Raw genomic sequence first — 21661 nt, forward strand, 5'->3', positions numbered from 1 at the left:
CGGCGGGCTGGGAAGGGCCTGTTCTGCTGGGCTGGGGCAGGAGCTGCGGCCGGGGCAGGGGGTGGCACTGGAGGCACGACGACTGTTGGGGTCCTTTGGGGACGGCTCTGCTGTCTGCTTGTGTTGCAGGGGCCCTGCTTCCTGCCCCACCTGACCTTCTTCCCAAGACGGCGTATGAGCCAGTGATACCAGCTTTGTACCTGTCCCTGTGGGACGCCCTGCCCTACCTGGAGGAGGTGCGTGCTGCTGGTGGAACGGGCTGGCCCAGAGGAAGCGCCACCGCCTTGGGCTCCACTCCCCAACCTTAGAGCTCAGAGGAAAGAGGACAAACGCACGTGGGGGAGAAGCAGGAGGGACGAAGGGAACCAGAGGAGGAGCTGGTAGCACAGCGGGCAGTAGGCAGAGAGGAGGGAGGAGGCCGGGCGCATTCCCCAGCGCCAGCTCAGGGCTGCCGTGGTGCAGAGATGACACTGGTCACAAAGCGCCGAGGCCACCGTGCGTAGCCTGCCTTCTGTCCTTATCACGTGCCCTCCGTCGCTGTCCCTGAGAGCCTGGAGAGCCTTGCAGACTGTGACGAGAAACCAAAATCAGGATTGTGGAGCTTGATTGTGTAATAGAAGTCAAATAGAGAAAACGTTCCACCCCCGCGTGCTGACCCCCGTGGGGGCTGCCGGCTCCCCGCGCCCCCAGAAGGCGAGGCCGCCTCTCTGTGCTGAGCCTCTGCCTCCCGTCTCGTGTCTGTGCAGCCGGTCACCTCGGAGAAGCCGGTCAACATGGAGAACCTCCCGATAAATGGGGGAAACGGGCAGTCTTTTGGGTACACGCTGTACGAGACCACCATCACCTCTTCTGGCATCCTCAGTGCCTATGTGCGGGACCGGGGACAGGTAGGGGCGACCCTCTGAACCGCCGTGACCCACCGCACACCAGACCCCTCCCCTGAGGCTCTCATGTGCAGCACCCGTGTGCGGAGATGGCCCATCCCCGCCGGCCGTGCTGCCCACTGGAATCTGGGGCCTTCGTTTCCCCCCGGCCCCTGTGCCATCACCTCTGAGCGCTCGGCAGGGACCCCCACGCCTCCCCCCTGCTGACACGGGGGGGTCTTGTCTGCTCCTCTGGCCGGTGTTTGTGAACACGGTCTCCATAGGGTTCCTGGACTATAAGAGGGAGAAGGTTGTCATCCCCTCGATCCAGGTTTGTCCCTGGGGTTGGGAGGCTGGTGCCAGGCGCCTCCTGGGCAGGTGTGGCGGGAGGCCTGGAGGGAGGCCTGGACGAGGGGCTGCTCAGCCGCAGAGCTGGGGGTGGGCATGGCTTTCTGATGAGCAGGGACCCCCATCCCGTCCTCAGAGTTCAGGGAGGACTGGGCTCCACAGCTGTGAGCCGGTGGTTGGGAATCAGGCTTCGTCAGCGCCCTCTGCTCCCAGCAGGGGTTCACGATGCTGAGGATCTTGGTGGAGCATCGCGGGCGAGTCAACTACGGGACTAATATTGACGATCGGCGCAAAGGTGGGTCACAGCACACGCGTGGCTGTCCCTTCTCCACAGCAGCACCTGCAGGTCATGGAGGCTGATGCTATAGGTGGGGCCATGGGGGCCCATCGCGGGGAGGTGGGTCCCGGAGGCCCCTTGGAGGGAGGTGGGTCCCGGAGGCCAGTGGACGGAGGTGGGTCCCGGAGGCCAGTGGACGGAGGTGGGGTCATGGAGGCCACTGGATGGAGGTGGGGTCATGGAGGCCACTGGACGGATGTGGGGTCATGGAGGCCCCTGGAGGGAGGTGGCTCATGGAGGCCCCTTGGCGGGAGGTGGGTCCCGGAGGCCCCTTGGAGGGAGGTGGCGTAGGACCCGTGCCTTCTTGGTTCTTCACACTGAGTTTCTTTTTGATGCACCTTGGAAACCTCTGGGTGACCTCCTTTGTGGTGGGGAGGAGGGTACAGGACGTACGTGAACAGCATGCTCTTGGTGGCCCTCCCCGCGGGAATATCCCACCGGGCTCTCTAAACCTCTGCTTGAACTTGCCTCTTTCTCATCATTTATCAAAATGTGGGTGGTTTTATGTAAGTTAGGAAATAGGACCTCGGACAATAAATCCTACCCTGGAGCAAGCCTGGTGGCCTCCTAGCTCTCGTGGCTGTTTGCTTTTGTCACCTCGGGGAAGTGCTGTGGCCCAGCCCCGGGGACTTCCTGTGTCCTGGGGATGTGCCCCTCCAGAAGGGCCTCGGTGTGCTTCCCCCCCCCTCCGCTCCCCCCCCCGAAAGCCCCCCGGGTTCCTCCCTAGGTCTCAGCTTCTTCCCTAAGGAGCTGGTGGTGCTGGCCGCCCTCACTTCCTCTGTTCTCCTGGGGGCAGAGAGCATGGCAGCCTGCCCAGTCGCAGGCCCTGCCGGGGGTATGCAGTCCTGTCCTCTGGAAGGGTTCAGTGTTCACAAGTCACAGACCTCCTGTCCAGAGCCGTGTGCACCCCCTACACCTGCACCTGCAGTTCAGGAGGGTCTGCAGCCCTCTGAACACCCCCAGCCTGTCTGGGTTCCCAATCTGGTGACTCAGCAGCTCTGTGACTGAGAGGATGCAGGACACCCAGTGGAACCCACCCCGAGGTGCTGGGAAGTCACTGTTCAAGTGTGTGCAGTGCCTTAGCCTTGGGCATCCTGGCCACGGTGCTGTCTGTTCACAATTTAAATACTTGAAAAAAAACCTTTAATGCTGGCTTGTGTAGAAGATTTCTGGCTGAGTTACTAGGTCTGTTTCGTCTGGGACTCCACTGAACAGACCTCGAAGCTAGGCTGGAGCCACTGTGACCTCTTGGAGGCCTCCTTTCATGGTGTTGGAATTGTCAGCCCCCAAAAGGGAGCGTCCCCCTCCCAGGGGCCGGAGGCCGACACTGCCCTCGGGCGCCTCCTTCCCTGCACACTAGGGCCTGGCAGGCGCTGCTGTCACTTGCTCTCATGGCTTTGGGGCTGCAGGGAAAGGTTTTATGCGTGCAAAGAGCCCCCTAGGGGTGCTGGCCCTTCAGCAGGAGTCCTTTGTTGAACCTTCCAGAAACGTTCTGTGTATGTGCCCAGCCGGCGGGTCAGCCGTCCCCCCACCGTCGGCCTCGCTCAGTGTCTCTGCCTCGTCCCCACAGGTTTAATCGGAAATATCTATCTGAATGATTCTCCCCTGAAAAAGTTCAAAATCTACAGCCTGGATATGAAGAAGAGCTTCTTTCAGAGGTGGGTCCTGCCCTGCACAGCGTGGGAGCAGCTGGACGGCCTGCAGGAGAGCCAGGAGGCCCGAGGCTGCCCCAGGCTTGGTGCCCGCCCCACACCCCTCCGCCACGGCCTGAGAACCGGAGCCCAAGCGCTCCCCTGCTCCTCCGCCCGGCTGCCACTGCTGTGCCGGTTCACAGTGCGGGAAGGACCTGAGAAGGCGCCCCCCACCCCTCATCTTCTGTCCTGCCCATAGGTTCCACGCAGACAAGTGGAACCCTGTCCCTGACGTGCCCGTGTTCCCTGCTTTCTTATTGGGGCCGCTGTTGGTCTCCCTCTCCCCCTGTGACACCTTTGTGAAGCTGGAGGTTTGTAGCCCCGCCTGCCAGGTGCTCTGGGCTCCGCTCCTTGGGCCCCCAGCCTGGTGCTTGGCCTCCTGGAGCCCCCCTACCACGTGTGCCCGGAGGGTCTCCGTCGTGGCCTCCCTGGGTGGGGGTGGGATCAGAGCAGAGGGACCACCTGGTGGGCTTCTCAGGTCCGGGCTCCGGTGGTCCGGGTGCCCTGCCGGGACTGAGCGCTAGAGGGAACGGGCTCTGGCGCTCCCCTCCCGGTACCGAGCGGCTGTTGGAACGAGTCTGGTCCCTGGGAAGCTGAGAGGAGAGCTCAGGGCCTGTGTGCGCCTCTGCCTCCCGTGTGACTCTACGTTCGGTGGTTTATGTGGTCAGCTAACACCTCCCCTCCTCTGCTTAAAGGGCTGGGAGAAGGGGGTTGTATTCATCGACGGCCAAAACCTTGGACGCTCCTGGAACATCGGGCCCCAGGAGACCCTCTACCTCCCAGGTGCCTGGTTGGACCAAGGCCTCAACCAGGTGGGAGCACTTTTCCTGGGACCCCTTCTCATCCCTGCCCTCCCTGTCTCACGGTGTTTCTCCGGGGGCCCTTGGTGGGCAGGAGAGGACAGAAGTTCTGACGGGCCCGATCTGGCTCCGGGACAGACTGGCCGTGTCCCCAGGTCATTGTCTTCGAGGAGAAGAGGGCGGGTCCGGTGATACAGTTCACGGAAACGCCCTGCCTGGGCCGGCACCAGTACCTGAACTGAGCAGCCCCCAGGCCTCCTGGCAGGGCAACAGCAGGCCCTCCTGCCCACGGCTGCAGTCCAGACCCTCCCCTGCACAACCGGAGAAGCAGGTTGGGGGCGAGGGAGGGCCCCTCCCCGAAGAGCTTCCCGGCTCTGTGGCTGCTGCCGTCCACCTTCACTGCTCCCGCGGGCGGGATGGGGGGTCTGGCTGGGACTGTCCCCCGTGGGGGTGAGTGGGGCACAGCTCCTGGACAGTCTGCTCGGAGTGTCCCCGTGGGCCCTGTTTCTGAGCCGGGGGGCGCGTCACCATTTGTGGAGGGTGGGGGCACCTGGGCCAGCCTTCTCCGCCATCCAGGGAGGAAGTCGGTGCGGTGGAGGGACCCCGGCCCCCTTCCACCCCGCTTGGATCGCCTCTGACGGTCAGGAATGTTGGGCCTTACCTCCCAAGACAGCATGTTTCCCTCTCATTCCACGAGGGGCAGTGCCAGCCCAGGAGGAGAGGCAGCTGCTCCGGAGGGTCCAGGAGGCTGTGGGCAGAAGGTGCGGTCGCAGGGGCCTGGGCAGGAGTATTGGGGTCCCGGGGCCCCCGCCCTGGGCCAGGCGGCGGGCTAGGGGCAGCCTTCCTTCCAGTTGTCCGTCCAGACCCCAGACAAGCCCCCACGGGATGAGTCCCGTGTTAGGGCTCAGGTTCGCTGCCTTGAATTGCGGTAAAGCCACAGAGTTGCATCTCATCCTCCTTGGTGGTGTTTCTCTGACCCCGCTTGTGCCGGGCAGACGCTAGCCCGGCCGTCGCCGTGTCGACGAAGACTCGGCTGTTGTGGTGTGGTGGGCAGGGTGGGGCCGTGTTGGGTGGCCAGGAGCGGCACGTGCGCTGGCCACAGTGCTGAGTCTGCCTCCCCAGCGACGTCTGGATCCTCCTGCCACAAACGGACGATCTCCATTCATAGTCCAAGTGGAAGAGCGGATTCCTCCGGGAGTGGGGACCGGGTGGGGAACAGCAGGCTGAGAGCCTCCCAGCAGCGCCCTTCTCCCCACGGCCGGGAGCCCGTGCTTGGCTCAGGAGGGGTCTGCACGGGGGCAGTGGTGCGCAGCCCCTGGGCCCAAAGAGTGGAGCCGGGTCAAGGGCAGACGGTCACAGGGGGCTGGGCCCAAGGGTCCCGCTGGGGGCAGAGAAGTGGAGCTTATTGAAGTGAACTTGGTGGACCATGGCTGGGGGTCCCAGTCCCTGATCTTGTCCAAACTCACCAGCTCTTCCTGTGCCGCCTTGAACGGGGAGCCCGGGGCTGGGCGGTGAGAGCGGGCTCTGTGGACGGGGCCAGCCTGGGCGCTGAGCCACCCTGCCTGACTTATGCCGCGTCCCATGAAGCGTGTGGGGGGCTTCCGCCGGGGAGTGTGCACGGAGCTTGGGTTTGGAAGACTCGGGGTGACGCCGTCTATGTGATGAAGAGTCCCCTGGCATTGCTTTTCCGCACCCACCTGCTCGCAGACGTGCGGCCCTTCCTGGGTGAGGTCCCTGGGCCAACCTGCCTGCCCAGTGACCCCAGCTTCCTGTCCAGGCACCTTGGCAGGCAATGCCCTCCTCGTCACCCCGGCCTCCAGGTGCTGGGCATCTCAGGCTGCTCCCAGGCCGCCTCTGCCCTCACTCGGTGTGGAGGCCTCGCCCACGGGCCTTGACAGCAGTCTCCACACTCGTTCTCTCCCACGTTCATCCCCGTCGGGGCTCCAGGCACCACTGTCCACTCACCTCTCCTGTGAGTGTAACAAGCACATGACCCCAAACTTACTGTCACGTTGTCCCCTGCAGTCTGCCCGGAGCAGTGGATACAGTTCTGTTCTGTCTTGGGAACTCGTGGCTGTACTTGCACCTCACGTCCAGCCCATCAGCAAATTCCTGACCCGTGTCCAGAGCCCGCCCGCTGCCCTCTCGTCAGGGCTGCGCCTCGTCCGACTCACCGTTGTCTCGGGCCACCTGCCCGTGTCCTGTTTGTTGGCAATACAGGAAGCGAGCGCTTCTTCTAAAAGGCCGGTTAGACTGGGTCCGTCCTCTGCTGCAAACCCTCCGACAGCCTCTGGTTCACTCCCTAGCTGCAAGCTTCGCCCTGGTTCTGGAGCAGAGTGTCTGTGCCCCCTGCTCCCACGTGTGACCCACCCCCCACCCCCAGTGAGCTGCCCTCAGTGGCCTGTTAGCTAAGCGCTCTCCCGCGGGGGGAGCTTCTCTTTCCTGGACCCAGTTCTCTGCACGTCGGCTCGGAGGCCACCTGGCCAGGGGGGCCTTTCTGACGGCCCAGGTGGGATGCCAGCACCTCCCCAGCTGCACTCCGCCCCGCTTGCCTCATCCGTCACTTTGGAACTGATGACGGTTGTCGGAGCACCCTGGCCCCGAGCATCTGTGTCCTCTCCGGAGAAGGCAGCCCTGGGCAGGCAGAGCTCTGGCTTCCACGGCCCTGTGCTGTGCCAGGAACGAGGCGTGTCCCCCCAAGGGACCTGATAGTACAGGTTGGACGGTTAAATGAATGAGGAAAACTAAGACAGGGCTGAGGAGGATTAAGACTGTTAAAAACCATATTTGACTTTTAATTTCAAAACAAATTAAATACAGTTAAATTAAAACAGACCCGATAGTGCAGCTTGGGGGCTCCACCTTCCCCGTCTCTGTCCTCCGGCCCCCACCCCACTCCTGTACAGGGGGGAGCAGGGAACACACTGCGTTTGGAAAACAAACTAGCCATGGACCCAGTTCTGATTCATAGCAAACTCATTCCCAGTGAAGGCGAAAGCTGCAGTCCATCGGGTTGTAATTATAAATAAACACGTGCAGCTAAGAGAGGGTATTAGGTGAAAACAATAGAAACACCATCTGCCAAAGAAAAGAGGAGACCATGTTGTCGTTACCAAGTTTCCTGAAACGAGCCCTGGGTTCCGGGCCAAGGCGGCCCGAGCCCAGCCAAGCCGCCCCTGCGTTTGGGGCTGGTCCCGGCGAGTGAGGCAGAGTAGTGCCCTGCATGAGTTCACTCGCTCGACGGTGCCCGCCCTCGCCCACCCTCCCTTCCCCCGCCACCCAGGTGGTTCCCAGGTGGTTCTCAGGCAACCATGGGTGTGGGACGTCCTGCAGGTGGCTCAGGGCCCTCAGGGACATGAGCCCTCCCTCGAAGGTTTCGTGACTATGCTGAGGAGTTAAATCCACTTCAAAAACAGGCAGCCGATACTCCGTGAATGTTAGGTCGCTGGGCTGCGGCCCACTGCCCACCCACCCATGCACCCAGGAGTGGGCTCTCCATGGCCCGCAGACCCATCCCATGAGTCTAAGTGGAGTAGGGGCTATTAGCGGTTAAAAGTAAACACCTGTTCAGCGGGCTCAGGCCCTTCCTCTGCCTCCACAGGGGAGGAAAATTGTGCTTCCAACGCTCAGGAGTGTGAGTGGAGACCGGCGGAGGGCCGGCCCCGTCGGGAAGCCAGGGAGACAGGCACCTCTCCTCCTGGCTGAGGGCCGCACACGGTTCCTTGTCTGGGGCGGCTGGGCGGCCGGACATGAGGCCGGCTTGCTCTTCGCGCCCCCAGTTTAGGGAGAAGGGAGGTTTTACTTCCCACTCGGTGTGTAAATCGCATGATTTCCAAAGCAGTGTGTGCTCAGGTATCCTGCCCTCGGGGTCCAGATCATCTCTGCCCCCTTCCTTAAACCCCTCTGCTAATCCAGAGTCCCCCAGCCAGGGGCAGGGAGGAGCCCTGGGACCGCCCGGGCCCCTCCTCTCTCCTCCTGGCCCACCTGCTCCCTCGAGCCCCTGAGGCCTGTGGTTCTCATGGCTCTGGGTTGGGGGCTCCTGCTTCCCCAGTCCCAGCCCAGGCGAGGGGCCCGGAGCCCAGTGGGCGTGGGGGAGGTGCCGTGTGGTCTATACCCTGTGCTGGGTGGAGGGCCCACCTCCTTCCTTGCGCTGGGACGAGAGCCGGGGAGGGCGCTCTGCTCCCTCCACGAGGTTGAGGTATGGGGAGAGCAGCCCTCTGGCAGCCTGACTCCCCGCACACAGGGCTGGCCGCCTGCCGGGAGCACAGAGAGCCTTACGCTCCGCAAGCAGGAGCCAGAGGAAAGCCGGCCGGAGGGGCTGCATCTCCTCGGAGCAGCTCGTTCCTGATGCCGGGGGTGGGGGCTGCTTGCCGTCTTTCGCAGTCCCTGGCCAGGTGTCCTGTGTGGTCGTGGGGCCTCGAGGGGGAGCTGGGGAGCCCTCTGCTGGACTGCTGGGGTCTTTCGCCCCCTCCCAGCCTGGCATCACTCCCGGGCTTGGGGCCCATGGTGTCTGCCCCGGCCGGCCCTGCCAGGGCAGATGGAACAGAACAACAGGTCTGGGGTTTCTGTGCTTTAGGGTCTCCGTCCTTTGTCCTGGCAGCAGGCTGGTCTCTCTGAAGGCCCCAGAGTAGAAAGGAGGGTGACGGCGATTCCACAGGAGTCCGCCTCGGAGGGACCACCCGCGTGGGGAGCACAGGTGGCCAGGAGCAGGTCTGAGAAGGGGGCTCCTGTGACGGGGAGAAGAATGGGGGAGGCGTGAGGGAGCCGCTGGATCCTGGGCCCCTGAAGCGTCACCCAGGGGCTCCGCAGAACCCACCCCCGGGTCCCACTGAGAGGCCGGGAGCGGGAGAGGCAGGGAGTGATGCTCTGTCCCGACACAGTCTCAGTGGCAGCGACTGAGGTGATTTTCTAAGTTCAGGGGACAAGATAAGCAGACCCCCTGCGGTCCCCTGTGGGCAGGGCCATTGCCCAGGTGATACAGAAGCTTCAGCCTGACTCCAAGGCCAGAGGACAGAGGTGTGTCCCACTGTCTGAGCTCCCACCTCTGATGAGATCACAGAGAAGCTCATAGAAAATTCCTGGCTTTGCCAATCACCTGGCACAATTCACTTCAGCTTTACTCCACCTCATTCCTTTGCCTCTAAAACACAGATGGAGCCTGTGACCTACAGCAATACAGGGTTTTAACCAAATAAAGGGACTTCTCCGGAGGTCCAGTGGTGAGGACTCTGCGCTTCCACTGCAGGGGGGATAGGTTCGATCCCTGGTTGGAGAACTAAGATCCTGCATGCTGCGTGGCTTGGCCAAAAAGAATCAAACAAGTAAAAATAGCAACACTTAGGCAGGACGTATTATGTGCCTGACTGTTCCTGGTGCCTCAACAACCCATTCTGCAGATGAAGAAACTGAGGCCTACAGAAAGAAAGGTCAAACCGAGGAAAGTGGTAGCTTGGGAGTCAGGCGAGGCTCCTCGGTCCACGCTTTCACCAGGACGGAGGAGGCACCTGCAGGAGACAGAGCCTGGGCGGGTCCACACCGCAGCGCCTCATAAGGGGACCGGCTGGTGGCCAGGATAACAGTGGTGATGACAGGGAGCTGTCACCAGGCGGTGCCTGGAAGGTGAGGCCTTCCAAGCAGCTGGTGGAAGAACCACCCAGCCACGGGGGGAGGCTGGCTCCTGTCGACTTCAGCTATGCCTCCTCTACTCCACGGGGCATTTGCTCTGACCTTCACGATTAAAGGCTAAGAGGAGAAGTCTTGGCGGATTTACTCTGCATCCAAGCTTGGGTGGCCCGCCCAGTGCGTCACCTGCCTGCATCCCCCTACCTGTGTCCTGGGGCTCAGATCTCCACCATGGGGTCAGTGAAGCCCTTCTTCCCCTCGTTCACCAGCACCGGCTTCTCCGTCCGCGTGTGCCAGACCAGGATCTGTGTGTTCAGAGACGTGAGGCCGCATGGGGCAGGCCCCTGGCCTCGCCCTCCCACCCCGCCCCCTCTCCTTCTGCCCTTGTTCCAGCAAGATTTTCTCCATTGTTCTTTGTTTCTACCTACGCCCTCATTCTTGCTTTTTGTACATAGGCTGCATTCAAAATATCTGTTGGAAACAGAAAGTCTACAGCTACAGAAAAGAGACAAACAGGTCTCAAGGTTTCCTCTTGCTTCTCATCCTCCCCTGCATTTCTTGATGGGTCCAGAGGGAGAGAGAGTTCCGGGACCTTCAGCTCAGCTAAGTGACAGCCCAGGCCCTGGCTGGAGAAGTCCAAACTTGAAGCAGCGTGTGTGTGTGTGTGTGTGTGTGTGTGTGCGCGCGCGCGTGCATGCATGAACATATGTATACGTGTGCCTGTGTTGTGCATACGCACACCCATGTATGTTCCATGCATGTGTGTGTGTGTGCCCGTGTCTGTGCATGTGTGTGCACACATGGAGGTGTGTCTGGCAGGAGGGTCGTGGAGCCCAGCTGCTTCGAGGTGAGGGAGGGATTCAGTCCTGGGCTCTGTCTCGCCGGTCGCCCCTCCCTGCTCCCCCACCTGCCATCACCGTGGCTCCTGAAGGGCGATAAGCTGCCGTCTTGGGAGGCTGTCTGGGGCCCTGTTTCCTTCTCCCTGACCTAGAGGGAGGGCTTTGTGGGCTGGAGAAAGCTTGCGTTGCAGCTGTCAGCTCTGCTGAGGGGCTTACCTTGGTGCAGTTGGCCGCCTTGGGCTCCAGGTCACCGAGGGTGACAAGTTCTCGCAGGAGGCTGCTTTCCTGGTAGCCTCCCTTCACGCCGCGGAGCTTGAAGTAGGCCTGGCTTCGCTGCAGAATGAGCCGCAGGTTGACCGCAAACCCCGCCATGTCTATTGCAAACGGCCGGTGGGGGTCGAACACAGTCTTCCAGCCGACCACCTTCCCGGCCCCGTTGACCCTCGGGGCCTCGTACCGAAGGCCGCCGACGAAGGCTACGGGCCACACGGACACCCGCCTGGTGCTGCGCATCTACAGAAGGAGAAGGGTCAGGGCGCCTGGGCGGGGATGGGAGTCGGGGCACCCGGGCTGCTCGGGGTGGGCATCTGCGGAGGAGCACGCCTGGGCTGTGGGCAAGGCCACCCCTCCAACCAGCTGATACTCGCCTTGTCACGTGACCTGCCCTCTTTGTCCTTGGCTGCAAAACTTCTGTCTCCCCAATTTAGAGTCTGAAATGACCCCTTCCCCCCACACTGTCGTGACTCCCAGACCCGGAGCACACTCAGAGAGTCGACAAGGAACCCCCTTTCCCTGTCCCCCCACTGGAAGCCCTCACGCAGACAGTGCCCGGAAGCCAGGGCTGCGGCCAAGGCCGATCTCCTCCCCCTTCGCCAGCCGGGGCTGAAGGCCGCGCCGGGTCCGCACCCTCCCCGGGCCCCACATACGTCCACGAATCGCGCACCTCCTCGAAAACCTCCAAGCTGTACGTGTTGTCGTCGTCCGCGAAGTACACGACGCCGGGCTGGCTGGAGTTGCGCGGGAAGGTCTCACGCAGCCAGCGCAGGGCCAGGTTGCGCTGCATGGTGCCCCGCGGGATGCGCGGGTCGCGCGCGTCCCCGCGCAGCTTGTAGTTGCGCGGCGTCTCCACGTGCAGGTGCGTGTAGTTGAGGCCGGTGTCGCGCAGGAGGCGCGCGGTCAGCGGCGTGCGGCGCGGTGCGTCCTCCACCACCAGCCAGTGCAGGTTGGGCACGTGCAGCAGTGTGTTGGCCAAGCGCGTCAGCTCAGCCTTCTGTACCGGGCGGCTGTAGGTGGGCGTCACCACGTGGATGGTGGGCAGCGTGTCGGACCAGGGCGGGGGCCGCGTGTACACGTACTCGGTGCGCACCACCTCCACGATGTCGCGGTCGGACATGCAGTACTCCCTGGGGTCCACGCCGGGTGGCGCCTCGCGTCGGGGATCGCTGCCGTCATCTGCGGGTTGGAGGGGGGGCGGTGTGGGCAGCTCCGCAGCAAGTACCTCGGCCCCCCCGCCCCATGCAGCTCTCCTCTGCTCCACCCGCGGGAACGTCAGCGCATCCCTGCCTGGTCCCCTGTGGGCTGAAGTTGGCGGTCAAGGCTGCTTGCCTGACATCCTCCCCTGGGTTCTGCTAGTTGTGACTCCCGAGATGACACAGAAATAACCTCTCCCTCCTTCTCCCATTTGACAGCTCTGTAGCTATTTGACGGCAACTGGCCAAATTCCAAGATTGCATCCGCGGTTCGGGTTTTATGTGACAAAGTGTCCTCTCCTTACCACCCTATACCCTTCACACCTGGCCAGAGCTGACTGCACTGCCTCGCACCGGCTGGGGCTGCAGAGCCCCGGGCACTGCCTCCCATGCCGGAGGGCAGCGTTAGTGCTGTCGTGGCTACAGCACACCGTGGACCCGGGAGTCTGCGGTGACCTCGCCCCGATTTTTCACAAACCCTGGAGTCAAGCGGGGCTTACTGAATCTTGGTGCAGAGTATCTGATACTTAACTACTGCATTTTCTTCTAGGGTGTTGCCCATAGCTGGCAAGATAATTCTGAACCCTGTGCCTGTCGTCGCTGACTTTATTCTCACATTTGTGCAAAGGGGCAGAGGGTGGAGACCCATCTCAGCTCTTCTGGGGTTTGGTGTCTGTCTCCTAATCTGCACTTTCCGGTCACACTCTTTCAGCCACCTGGAACCCTACCTGCCCCACACCCAGCCATGTGTGCCCATGTGTCCCCAAGGACCCCAGGAGAGGCGTGTGTGAAACCTGGCAGAGGCCTGGCCTCTGTGACACACTCACAGGGATGAGAGCCCCTCTCTCCGGAAAGCACCCTGCGCCCGCTGGGGCGGCTCTAATGACCAAGCTCTCTCTTGCATCCTGGACATTCTCCCCATGGGCAAAGCCAGCAGTCCTCTCATGAGGGGAAATCAGCCTATGGGTATTCTTTTTTTTTTTTTTTTTTTTAAATGGTGTTGATTCATATCTTTTTAAAAAAATTTTTACTTTAAAAAAATGCGTTGGGTCTTTGTTGCTGGGCGCGGGCTTTCTCTAGTTGCAGTGAGCGGGGGCTACCCTTCATTGTGGTGCGTGGGCTTCTCATTGTGGTGGCTTCTCTTGTTGCCTAGCATGGGCTCTAGGGTGCTCAGGCTTCACTAGTTGTGGCATGCGGGCTCAGTGGTTGTGGCTTGCGGGCTCTAGAGCGCAGGCTCAGTGGTTGTGGCGCACGGGCTTAGTTGCTCCGCGGCATGTGGGATCTTCCCGGACCAGGGCTCGAACCCATGTCCCCTGCATTGGCAGGCGGATTCGTAACCACTGCGCCACCAGGGAAGCCGCCACGGGTATGCTTGTTCTTAAAGAGTCCCTTCTCTCTGAGGTGTGTCTTCCTGTTTGAAAGGCTGTGGGCCCCTCACTGCTCTCACACCATCTCAGCAGGAGGTGGCAAGCGTCAGAGGACTGACCTAGGGATCTGAGTGCCTGGGCTCAGACCCTGCGCCACTCTGTACTAACCATACGGCCGTGAGCAGGGTGCTTGGCTTCTGGTGCCTCAGTTTAAGAAACTGCAAAATGGAGCCAATACCTGCATCTCCTTTATCGAGCTGCATGTGGGTTAAAGGGCTCGTAACTCTGCCCCGAGGCTCACCATCCCTGGTAAGCGGCCCTGTTCCTCATGGCTTCTTGCAACTATGGAAAGGATGGCGTGAGTGGTTACCTGCAGGGGGCGAAGTGGGGTCCAGCCAGCTGCCGCCCCCTCCCTCCTTCCCATGGTTCTTGTTAGCCTGGGTGCTGGCGTGGGGTTGGACGCTGGGCACCGAGGGGCGGGGACACACGTGCTCCCGCCTCTCAGGGAGCTCCCAAAGGCCAACCAGACACCCACGACGAGACACACAGGGGTAGTGGGAGCCTGCGCCTGGGCCGTGGGTGCAGGGTCGGGAGACTAGCGCAGATGCAGGTAGCCAAGGGCACTTGCAGGAGGAGTTTTGGGTCAGACTGTGAAAGACAACAAGCTTGAGGAGAGCAGCTTCTGACCAGGGTATAAGTAAAGTTTAGTTTATCCTGCCGTGAGTAAAGTTTTGGAAACCAAGGCCCGGGAAGGACACTGAGAGTCCCTCTCCCTCCCTGTCCCTTTCTGCCGCTCAAATCACCCCCACCGGCGGCGGCAGGTCTGTGCCCTGGTACATTCTCCGTGCCTACGACAGGGCTGGGTCAGGGCTTCTGCCGCCTTTGGGTCCTAAGGCCTCCCTAACTTCCTTTGCTGCTGCCTTCGTTCTGTCTGTCTTGGCTGCTCTGGGGAGAGTGGATGCCAGTTCCCTGTCCTCAGGCAGGAAGGGCAGTGCTGAGCGAAGCAGCCTGGCGTCTCTGACCCCAGAGCCCTGCCGAGAATGGAAGCCACGTGGTATTATGTCCCTTTACATGTGGTAAATGTAGTGATGTGCTGTTGGGTGACAACTCTAAAATGATAAGCGCCAGGGACTTCCCTGGCGGTCCAGGGGTTAGGGCTCACACTTTCACTGCCAGGCCCTGGGTTCAATCCCTGGTCGGGGAACTAAGATCCCACAGGCCCAGCAGCATGGCCACAAAAAAAAAAAAAAACAAAAAAAAAACAAAAGTAAGCACCAAGGAGAGGTGCTGGATTGGGAGGAGGACAGCTCCAGGTGCCCCTGCAGGCAGTGGGCACTTAGCCACCTTCAGCCTGGCCCTTCCTCACGGAAGCCTCAGGACCCACCGGGGCTGAGCATGCCCCAATGTGTAACTGTGGAGCAGCCCAGCTTCAGACTGTGGCTCTTGGCCCTGCCTGCACCCGAATCACCGATTCCCAGCATCCCCCCACCCACCCCAGTCCTGTCAGCTTTCTCCCTGGGACGTGCCTGGGCACCTCAGCGTTTCATCAGGCTCCCCGGGCTCCCATGGGAGAAGGGATCGAACAGAGAGGGGGGGAGTGTGGGACTGGAGACTGGCCGTGAGGGGCAGGCGCGGGGGGATGAGCACGTGTACGGGTTTGGGGCATAGGGGGCCCTGGTGTGAGAGGGAAAAGCTCTGGGCTGGGAGCCAGACGGAGCCAGTTCTAACCCGGCTCCGGGGGACTTGCCTCTGTCCAGCCTGTTTTCAGCAGGTGGCACTGGATCAGGGCTTCCTGATCAGGAAAAGAGGAGCGAACAACACACTCGCCCTGAAAGGTTTTAAACAACGCAGGCCGGGAATCCTGGCCACCCACCCCTGAGCCCTCCCGGGTGCACGTCCTGGGAACAGGTGCAGAGTTGCCCCGTGAGTCTGTGCCTGTATGTGTGGCATCATCAGAGCCCCAAACGGGCCGAGACCCCCCCGCCCACGAGGGTACGGTCATCAGCCTGGCTCGTCCTCGGTTCCCCAGCTACCGAGCGGGTGAGAGTCAGGACTCCAGAAGCCCTGGCTGTGGTCACCCCATCAGCAAAGCCCGGCGGCTGGGCCGGGCGGGGGCTCACCCTCGTGTGCGGTGAGCAGGGGCGCGGTGGTGCTCTGATGCCACACGGTGACCAGCAGCGTCCAAGGCAGCACGATGAGGAAAATCGCAAGGATGTCCCGTCTCTTCGGCATCTCCAAGGCTGGCTGGGCCCACAGCTCCTCGTTACCTGAGCGACGGCAGCGGACGGCGGCGAGCACAGGGGAGAAAAGAACAGGAATGGGCCGGGTGGGCCAGGCACGGGGCAGCGGGAAGCTGAATGCTGGCCAGCAGGCCTGACCACGCTCACAACCCACCCATTGCCGAAGCAGGTCTGCGGAGTCCGGCCCTACCGGAGTCTGGTGGGTGCTGCCTTCTGAGGTGGGTCAGGAACCCTGCGGGGTGGACACCTGCAAGAGAGAGCAAAGGTGGCGGCCAGAGACCTGGGCAGAACAGGTCCCCACTGGCCGGCTCGGGACGCACAGCATCGCGTTTTCAGGGTGGAACCTGGCTTCTGCCAGTCCGTGGGGTGCGGCCAGCCTCTGTCCTCACAGGTGGCGGTGGGTGCTGTCCACTCAGGGTTCAGACACACCTGCCTGGGTTTAACCCCAACTCACTTCTGTGCCTCAGTTTTCTCATCTATGAAATGGGCGCCTTCAGCACCTACTTCCCAAGGCTTCTGGGAATTAAATGCGTTAACACCCGTGGAGCCCGTGGGCTGGCACCAGATGGACACAGCAAGCGCTCGGAACGAGTCAGCAGCTGTGATGGTCACAGGCTCGTGCCCAGGTGGTTATTTCACAGCCTGGATTAAGGAGTGGACCCGGACACGATCTATTCTTGCGAAGCCCGCGGAGGTAGGGCGGAGGCCGGGCGCTGCAGCTGGGCGTCAGCCAGGAGACGTGCTCCCGGTGGGGCTGCCACGTTCCGGGGAGGTGGCACTCAAATGGCAGCAGCAGGGGCTCCAGGAGCTCCAGGAGAGGTGCCCTGTGGGTAGAGTTCCCCTCTGGCCCGGCTGCCCACGTGCCAGGAGACAGGCGCTCAGCCTCCGAACCGCCATGGAAACTGTCACATCCCAACGTTCACCTTCCTCCTCACTTCTGAGCTGAGTGCCGTGCAAGATGCAGCTGGGGTCCACAGGGGGAGGCGTGAGGGAGGACAGCCATGGGCGGCCCTGGCCTGTCCCGGTGTGTGGGCCACCCCAGTGCCCAGCACCGGCACGCCGAGCCCCCGAGGCCGCTCGCTGCCCACCCAGCCCCCCGCAGACGCGCATCCGTCTCCCGCAGAGCTGAGAGCCAGGGCTGAGCAGGATCTGGGCTCCCGTTTTGGAGGCAGTGCGTCCTCCTCCTTGCCTGGTCCTCTCTCTGCCAGCAGTCCCCATGCCTGGTGCAAGAACCGTGTTGTCTTCCAGTGACAGGCACTGCGGTCTCCCGGGGTGGCCCCGCTGCCCCTGCCACCCCTGGCTCCACAGCCTCCTTGGAGTCAGGTGGTGCACGGCCTGCCCCCTGCCACCGGGGTTAAACGGTGCAGGCACAGAGCAGGGAATGATCCTGGGGTGCGAGCTGTCTCCTCCACACTCCTTGTCGTGGCCCGAGCAGGTGGGAGCCCAGAGTCCCACCCAGGGTGCCTGTCTGGGTCTCCTGTGCTGCGTGAGCTCGTGCTACATCCCCGCCCAGCCCCTGCCCAAGGCCACAGGCAGGGCTGCGAAGGGCTGAGTTGGGGCCTCGGTTTGGCGGGGCTGTCTCAGGCCACGTGATGGGGGTCAGAGGCGCTTCCAGTAGGGCTGGCTGGGAGGTCTCCTCTGGTCCTGTGATCGCCTTGGAGCTTTTCCAGGCATCCTGGTCTTGGGGAGGCTCTGGTTCCGGCGGGGAAGCCATGGGGAGCTGGCCTGCCCTGGCACTCAGGCAGCTGCGCTGGGGCAGCCTCCAGCCTCCGGCACCTGCCCCTCCCTCGGCCGCCCGGGCTGCAGTTTGAGCAAAGAACAGCTGGTGGGGAGCATTTGTGGGGCCAGAGATGCACTTGACACTCCACGTTCAGTCTTCGCAACGCCTGGGCCGCAGGCGCTGACCTCGACCCCTTCCACCTGGAGTTTGCAGAGGCCGTGAGGGTCTGCATCTTGTCCAAGTCACCGTCGGCATGCAGTGGAGCCAGACCCGAATCCGGGCCCTTTGGGTCTGAGCTGCATCAGGAGCTCGGGAAGGAGGGTCAGGCCCCAGAGCCCCTTCCGGGAGGCCCCCTGCAGGGCCCAGCACGCCCCTGGGGGAGCAGGAGGGGTACTAGGAGAGGAAGGGGGGCCGTGGACGCCAGGGCCTTGGAGGGAGGCTCTGATCCCATCCGCTCTATCTGGTCAAAACTTCTATGAAAGGAAGCGGGTGGGGCGGGCAGAAAAGCTCTAAAAATAAACTTAGCCATAAACCCAGTTGTGCATTAATTACTCTGGAAGCCATTACGGCTTGCAAACCCCATAACTTTAATGGAGGCTATTATAAGCATAGCAGCAAAATCAGGGAGCGAATTACCAGGCGGTTATGAAGCAGAGCAGGGAGAGCCCCCAGCCTTGGAGAGCACCAGCTGGCCAGCAGGGGGCGGGTCTGAGGGAAATGGGGCCTGGGCTTGGGCGTCAGGGAGCAGAGGCCTGGGGGGGACCTGGGCTGGGAGCAGCGGAAGCTACCTCAGACCCAGAGGCCCAAGTGTGAGACGGGGCTGCAAGGATGACCACTGGCCTCGGCCCACTTTTCCCGCCTGGCCCTGGAGGGGTGGCGGGCAGCCTGCCTGTGGTCCAGGCTCAAGCAGCCGCAGACCCAGGGCCGCCCTGGGCCCTTGGTGGCCACGGGCAGAGGAGTCAGTGCAAAGATGGAGGAGGGGCTCGGCCGCACCCAGAGCCAGGAGGAGGGGTGCGGCAGGGAGACTGCCGTGCTTGAAGCGAGGTCCTGCCGGTGAGAGCGAGGGTGGGGCCCGGTGTCCGCCGAGGCCAGGACTCCCCACCAGCCACCGCAGTTCGTGTCCGTGACTGGCCCCCGCCGCCCAGCCCCTCAGCAAGTGCAGACGGGGGGCCTCGGCTGGACACAGACAAGGCTGTGCCGAGGGGCGTGTGAGCCCCATGGGACGGCACAGGGGACGTGAGGGGGCGGGACAGTGCTCTGGCTGCTGCCCCCGGGGCCCTGCTTGTCCTCCTCGGCCTCCACCCCCATCTCCACACACAGGGCTGGACTGGGAGGTTCTTATGAAGTTTCAGTTCTGCCATTTTAGCACCTTGAGGTTAAGACAGGGCTCTGGTGAGAAAACGGGGTTGGATGGCATTCAAGGCCAAAGTCAAAGCAAGAGGCCAGTGTAACAGCTGATTCATGGGCCAAGCAGCCCTGGAGACTGGCCACGTCTGGGGAGACCTAGTTATAGGAATTTGCCTATGGGTTTTAGGGTGTCATGGGTTGTGAGAACCAGGGGGTGTCTGGGACCCAGATGGGGGGCCCCGATGTGTCCAAGGCTGGGCTGTAGCCGGGCAGGCTGGACAGGAGAGGCTGGGCCTGGGGAGGCAGGGCCAGGGCAAGGTTGGCTTCCAGGCTGGACGATTCCAAATGCATGGATAGGCTGCCTCCTGAGCTGCAGGATTCAGACGAAAACCTCACCGGCGTCCCAGTACCTGCGGAGGAGGCTGGTTTAATTCCATTCAGCAAATATTAGTTCAGCATCGGTGGTGGGCAAGGCCCTGCTGGATTCCCTGGACCACACGGCAGCAGGGAAAGGGGCTTCACACGGCTCCGTCCCATCCCTCAGGGAGGTGCTCCGGAGATGGCGTGTGCATGTGTGTGGCGGAGGTCAGTTTCACACAGACCACCCCAGCCCTCGCCTCTGGAGCAGGATAGGAGCCGTGGTGCCCATAAGCCCGGGACGGTGGCGGTCACAGGAGGCCGCGGGGTGAAGAGTCCTTCGAGGTGATGCGGACACTGCACGTGTCCCGACAACTGCACGATCAGCGGTCCTGTCCCCGACCACACGCTCTTCACTGGCCAGCGTGGCACTGCCCGCTTGGGAAGCGGGGCTGAGGCCTGTCCTGGGAGCTCGCCACCCTCTGGGAGTCGCCCCGCTGGGCACACCGCCTTTGGCCTCAGCGACGACTTCTCGGAAGTGATCCAAGACCTTGGGACACTCGGTGAGGAACCTGCGCCGCATCCTTTAGAATTGTTATGTTTCCCACCAATCTTCACCTCATTTGGAGAACGTTTTCCCTAGACTCGCCTCATGGAATCTTCTGAGAGCATTCAGCTTAGTTTTCCTAGGAACGACACATTTCTTTCTTTCCAGCTCGTGTTTCTTGGTTTATGTCATATTCCGTGATGATGAGAACAAGCAGAAACTGTTGCCAACAGGCTGGGAACCAACATTATGGACACTTGGATCACTCACCGCCAGAAGGGACCCCCAGCCCCCTGAGGACATCAGTCCTGAGTCACTGGAGGAGAGGTGGTGAGGAGAGCACTGCCGTGCCCGGGAGGAAAGAAACGGGCCCGACACCGGGAGCCTGAGTCCCGCTGGGGCCGAGCAGATGTCAGGGCCCGGGTTGTGGGGGACCGGGTGGTGGTGTGAGAGGACGGGCGGGGGTGCCAGGGGCTGCAGGAAGCAGGACACGGGGAGGGGTTAACAGCAGACAGTAGGCGGGTGCGGTTAGGGCTCCAGTTCTACCCTCCAGCCCCAGACAGTGCCCGGGAGGGAGGCTGGACGCCGTCCCTGAGACCTGCAGGGGCCCTAATGGGATCAAGGGATTAGTATTGATCCTGCGGCCGCTGCTCAGGAGAAGCCAGATGCCAGAGCTAATCAGCTCCTGTCCAGTCAATCCACACTCCATTAACTGGCCCCAGGCCTCTCCTCCCTGGCCACTGCACCCACACCGGCTCCACGGGGGAGGGGGCAGGACACGGGGGCCTCTCCACCCACCATCTCTGTCCGCTTCCTGCTCCTGTCCCCACCACCCGCAGGGGACTGGACACAGAGGGGTCCACAGCTCCTTCCACCCACGAGGAGGGCGTGGTGCCCAGGAGGGCTCAGGGTTGGCCGTGCAGCTCACAGCCCTGCCCTGGGCAGGTGGGATTCACTTCTTCATAAAGCCGGTCCTTTATCTCCACAGCAGCCTGTGGGGCAGGCAGGGAGGTTTCATACCCATTGTACACGCGAGGAAACCGAGGCTTGGAAGGGCCCAAGGTCCTGGAGTCAGCGGAGCTGCTCACATCCAGGTGCCCCATGCACAATGCCCCCTGCCTGCAGGCCGGCCCCCCTAGGGCCACCCCAGGAAGGGGCTCCCCAGCGGGCTTTCACGGTGGGGGCTGAGAAGGAGGGGTTCTCGCCAGGAGGCCAGGCCCCGCTGGGGCAGAAGGACGTCGGCTCGACTCGGGCAGAACAGCTGTGGGTTTCTTCCGCCCGAGAGTCAGGAAACACAGCTCATCGGTCGTCTGTCTGAGGTGGTTCCCTCGTTTTCTTTCTTGGTTTTTCAGATATAGCCTTGGGATCAGGTTTGGATTCTTAGTAAAGAGTGAAAATGCGGGTCTGGTCTGCGTGGTCCCCCCTCCATCACTGCAGGAATTTGAACGGAACAAGCTATCAGCACCAGTGGGTTTACTGGAGTTCCTAAATCAGCGGCGTGGTCTTTGGGCAGAAGGGCGTCCACTCGTCCCACAGCCTCCCTGCAGGAGGGCTTCATCTCGGAGGTTTCCTGCTACTGCTCTGGGCTGGGCCCAGAGCACACGGGTGACCGCGGCTTGGCTCAAGGTGGGGACAGCGACCAGAGGGACACAGACCGGATGGAGATCTGCACCGTCTGACAGTGGCCGGCTGGGCCGAACGCCCCCTGTGAAGAGCCACCACGCAGAGGGTCTTGGGGTGGCCGTGCAGGGCTGGGCGGGGAGGGCACCCAGCAGGGAGGTGCTGACGGGAGCCCTGGGCAGGCGGGCAGAGAGTGGCACGGCCGCGGTCCTCCCCTGGTGGTAGGGGGTCAGTGAGGGCAGGCCCGGCTCTGCCATCTGTGGACTGGGGAGCGGCCCCTGCATGGAGTCCAGCTTCTGGCCCTCGGCTTGGCCTGGGGTTGGGGGAGGCTTGGTCTTGGCAGGAGCTGCCTCCCCGACCCCCCTTCCCCCTTCCTCCCTGTATCTCTGTCCCTGCCCCCTTTTGGCAACCGTGCCAGCTTTTAAGAGAACGTCACTGTCCCCAAGACAAGCGCCCCTGTGTTCTCCCGCGGCCGACCTGTGGTCACGTGCTTA

General features: G+C 62.3%; 2 protein-coding genes across 2 annotated transcripts in view; one reads left to right on the forward strand and one right to left on the reverse strand.

The window, feature by feature from the left end:
- Positions 1-4979, forward strand: part of LOC132526460 (beta-galactosidase-1-like protein 2) — a 38006-nt gene extending 33027 nt beyond the window's left edge. Inside the window, exons 12-19 of the mRNA XM_060160824.1 lie at positions 130-236; positions 747-886; positions 1122-1194; positions 1428-1506; positions 3119-3206; positions 3439-3550; positions 3935-4051; positions 4195-4979. Of these exons, the coding sequence (XP_060016807.1) occupies positions 130-236; positions 747-886; positions 1122-1194; positions 1428-1506; positions 3119-3206; positions 3439-3550; positions 3935-4051; positions 4195-4281 (803 nt within the window). The 3' untranslated portion in view covers positions 4282-4979. The remainder of the gene's footprint in view (positions 1-129; positions 237-746; positions 887-1121; positions 1195-1427; positions 1507-3118; positions 3207-3438; positions 3551-3934; positions 4052-4194) is intronic.
- Positions 4980-8631: 3652 nt separating this feature from the next.
- B3GAT1 (beta-1,3-glucuronyltransferase 1) lies at positions 8632-16406 on the reverse strand. The gene is made up of 6 exons (XM_060160823.1): positions 15731-16406; positions 15457-15603; positions 11444-11952; positions 10717-11013; positions 9866-9966; positions 8632-8766 (listed from the first exon to the last, which is right to left on the reverse strand). Exons 1-5 carry the CDS (start codon positions 15732-15734, stop codon positions 9880-9882), a joined length of 1044 nt encoding a protein of 347 aa, XP_060016806.1. The 5' UTR covers positions 15735-16406; the 3' UTR covers positions 8632-8766; positions 9866-9879.
- Between the last annotated feature and the right edge of the window lie 5255 nt (positions 16407-21661).

Source organism: Lagenorhynchus albirostris, chromosome 9 (genome assembly GCF_949774975.1).
Source record: "Lagenorhynchus albirostris chromosome 9, mLagAlb1.1, whole genome shotgun sequence".
NCBI classification, from domain to species: domain Eukaryota; kingdom Metazoa; phylum Chordata; class Mammalia; order Artiodactyla; family Delphinidae; genus Lagenorhynchus; species Lagenorhynchus albirostris.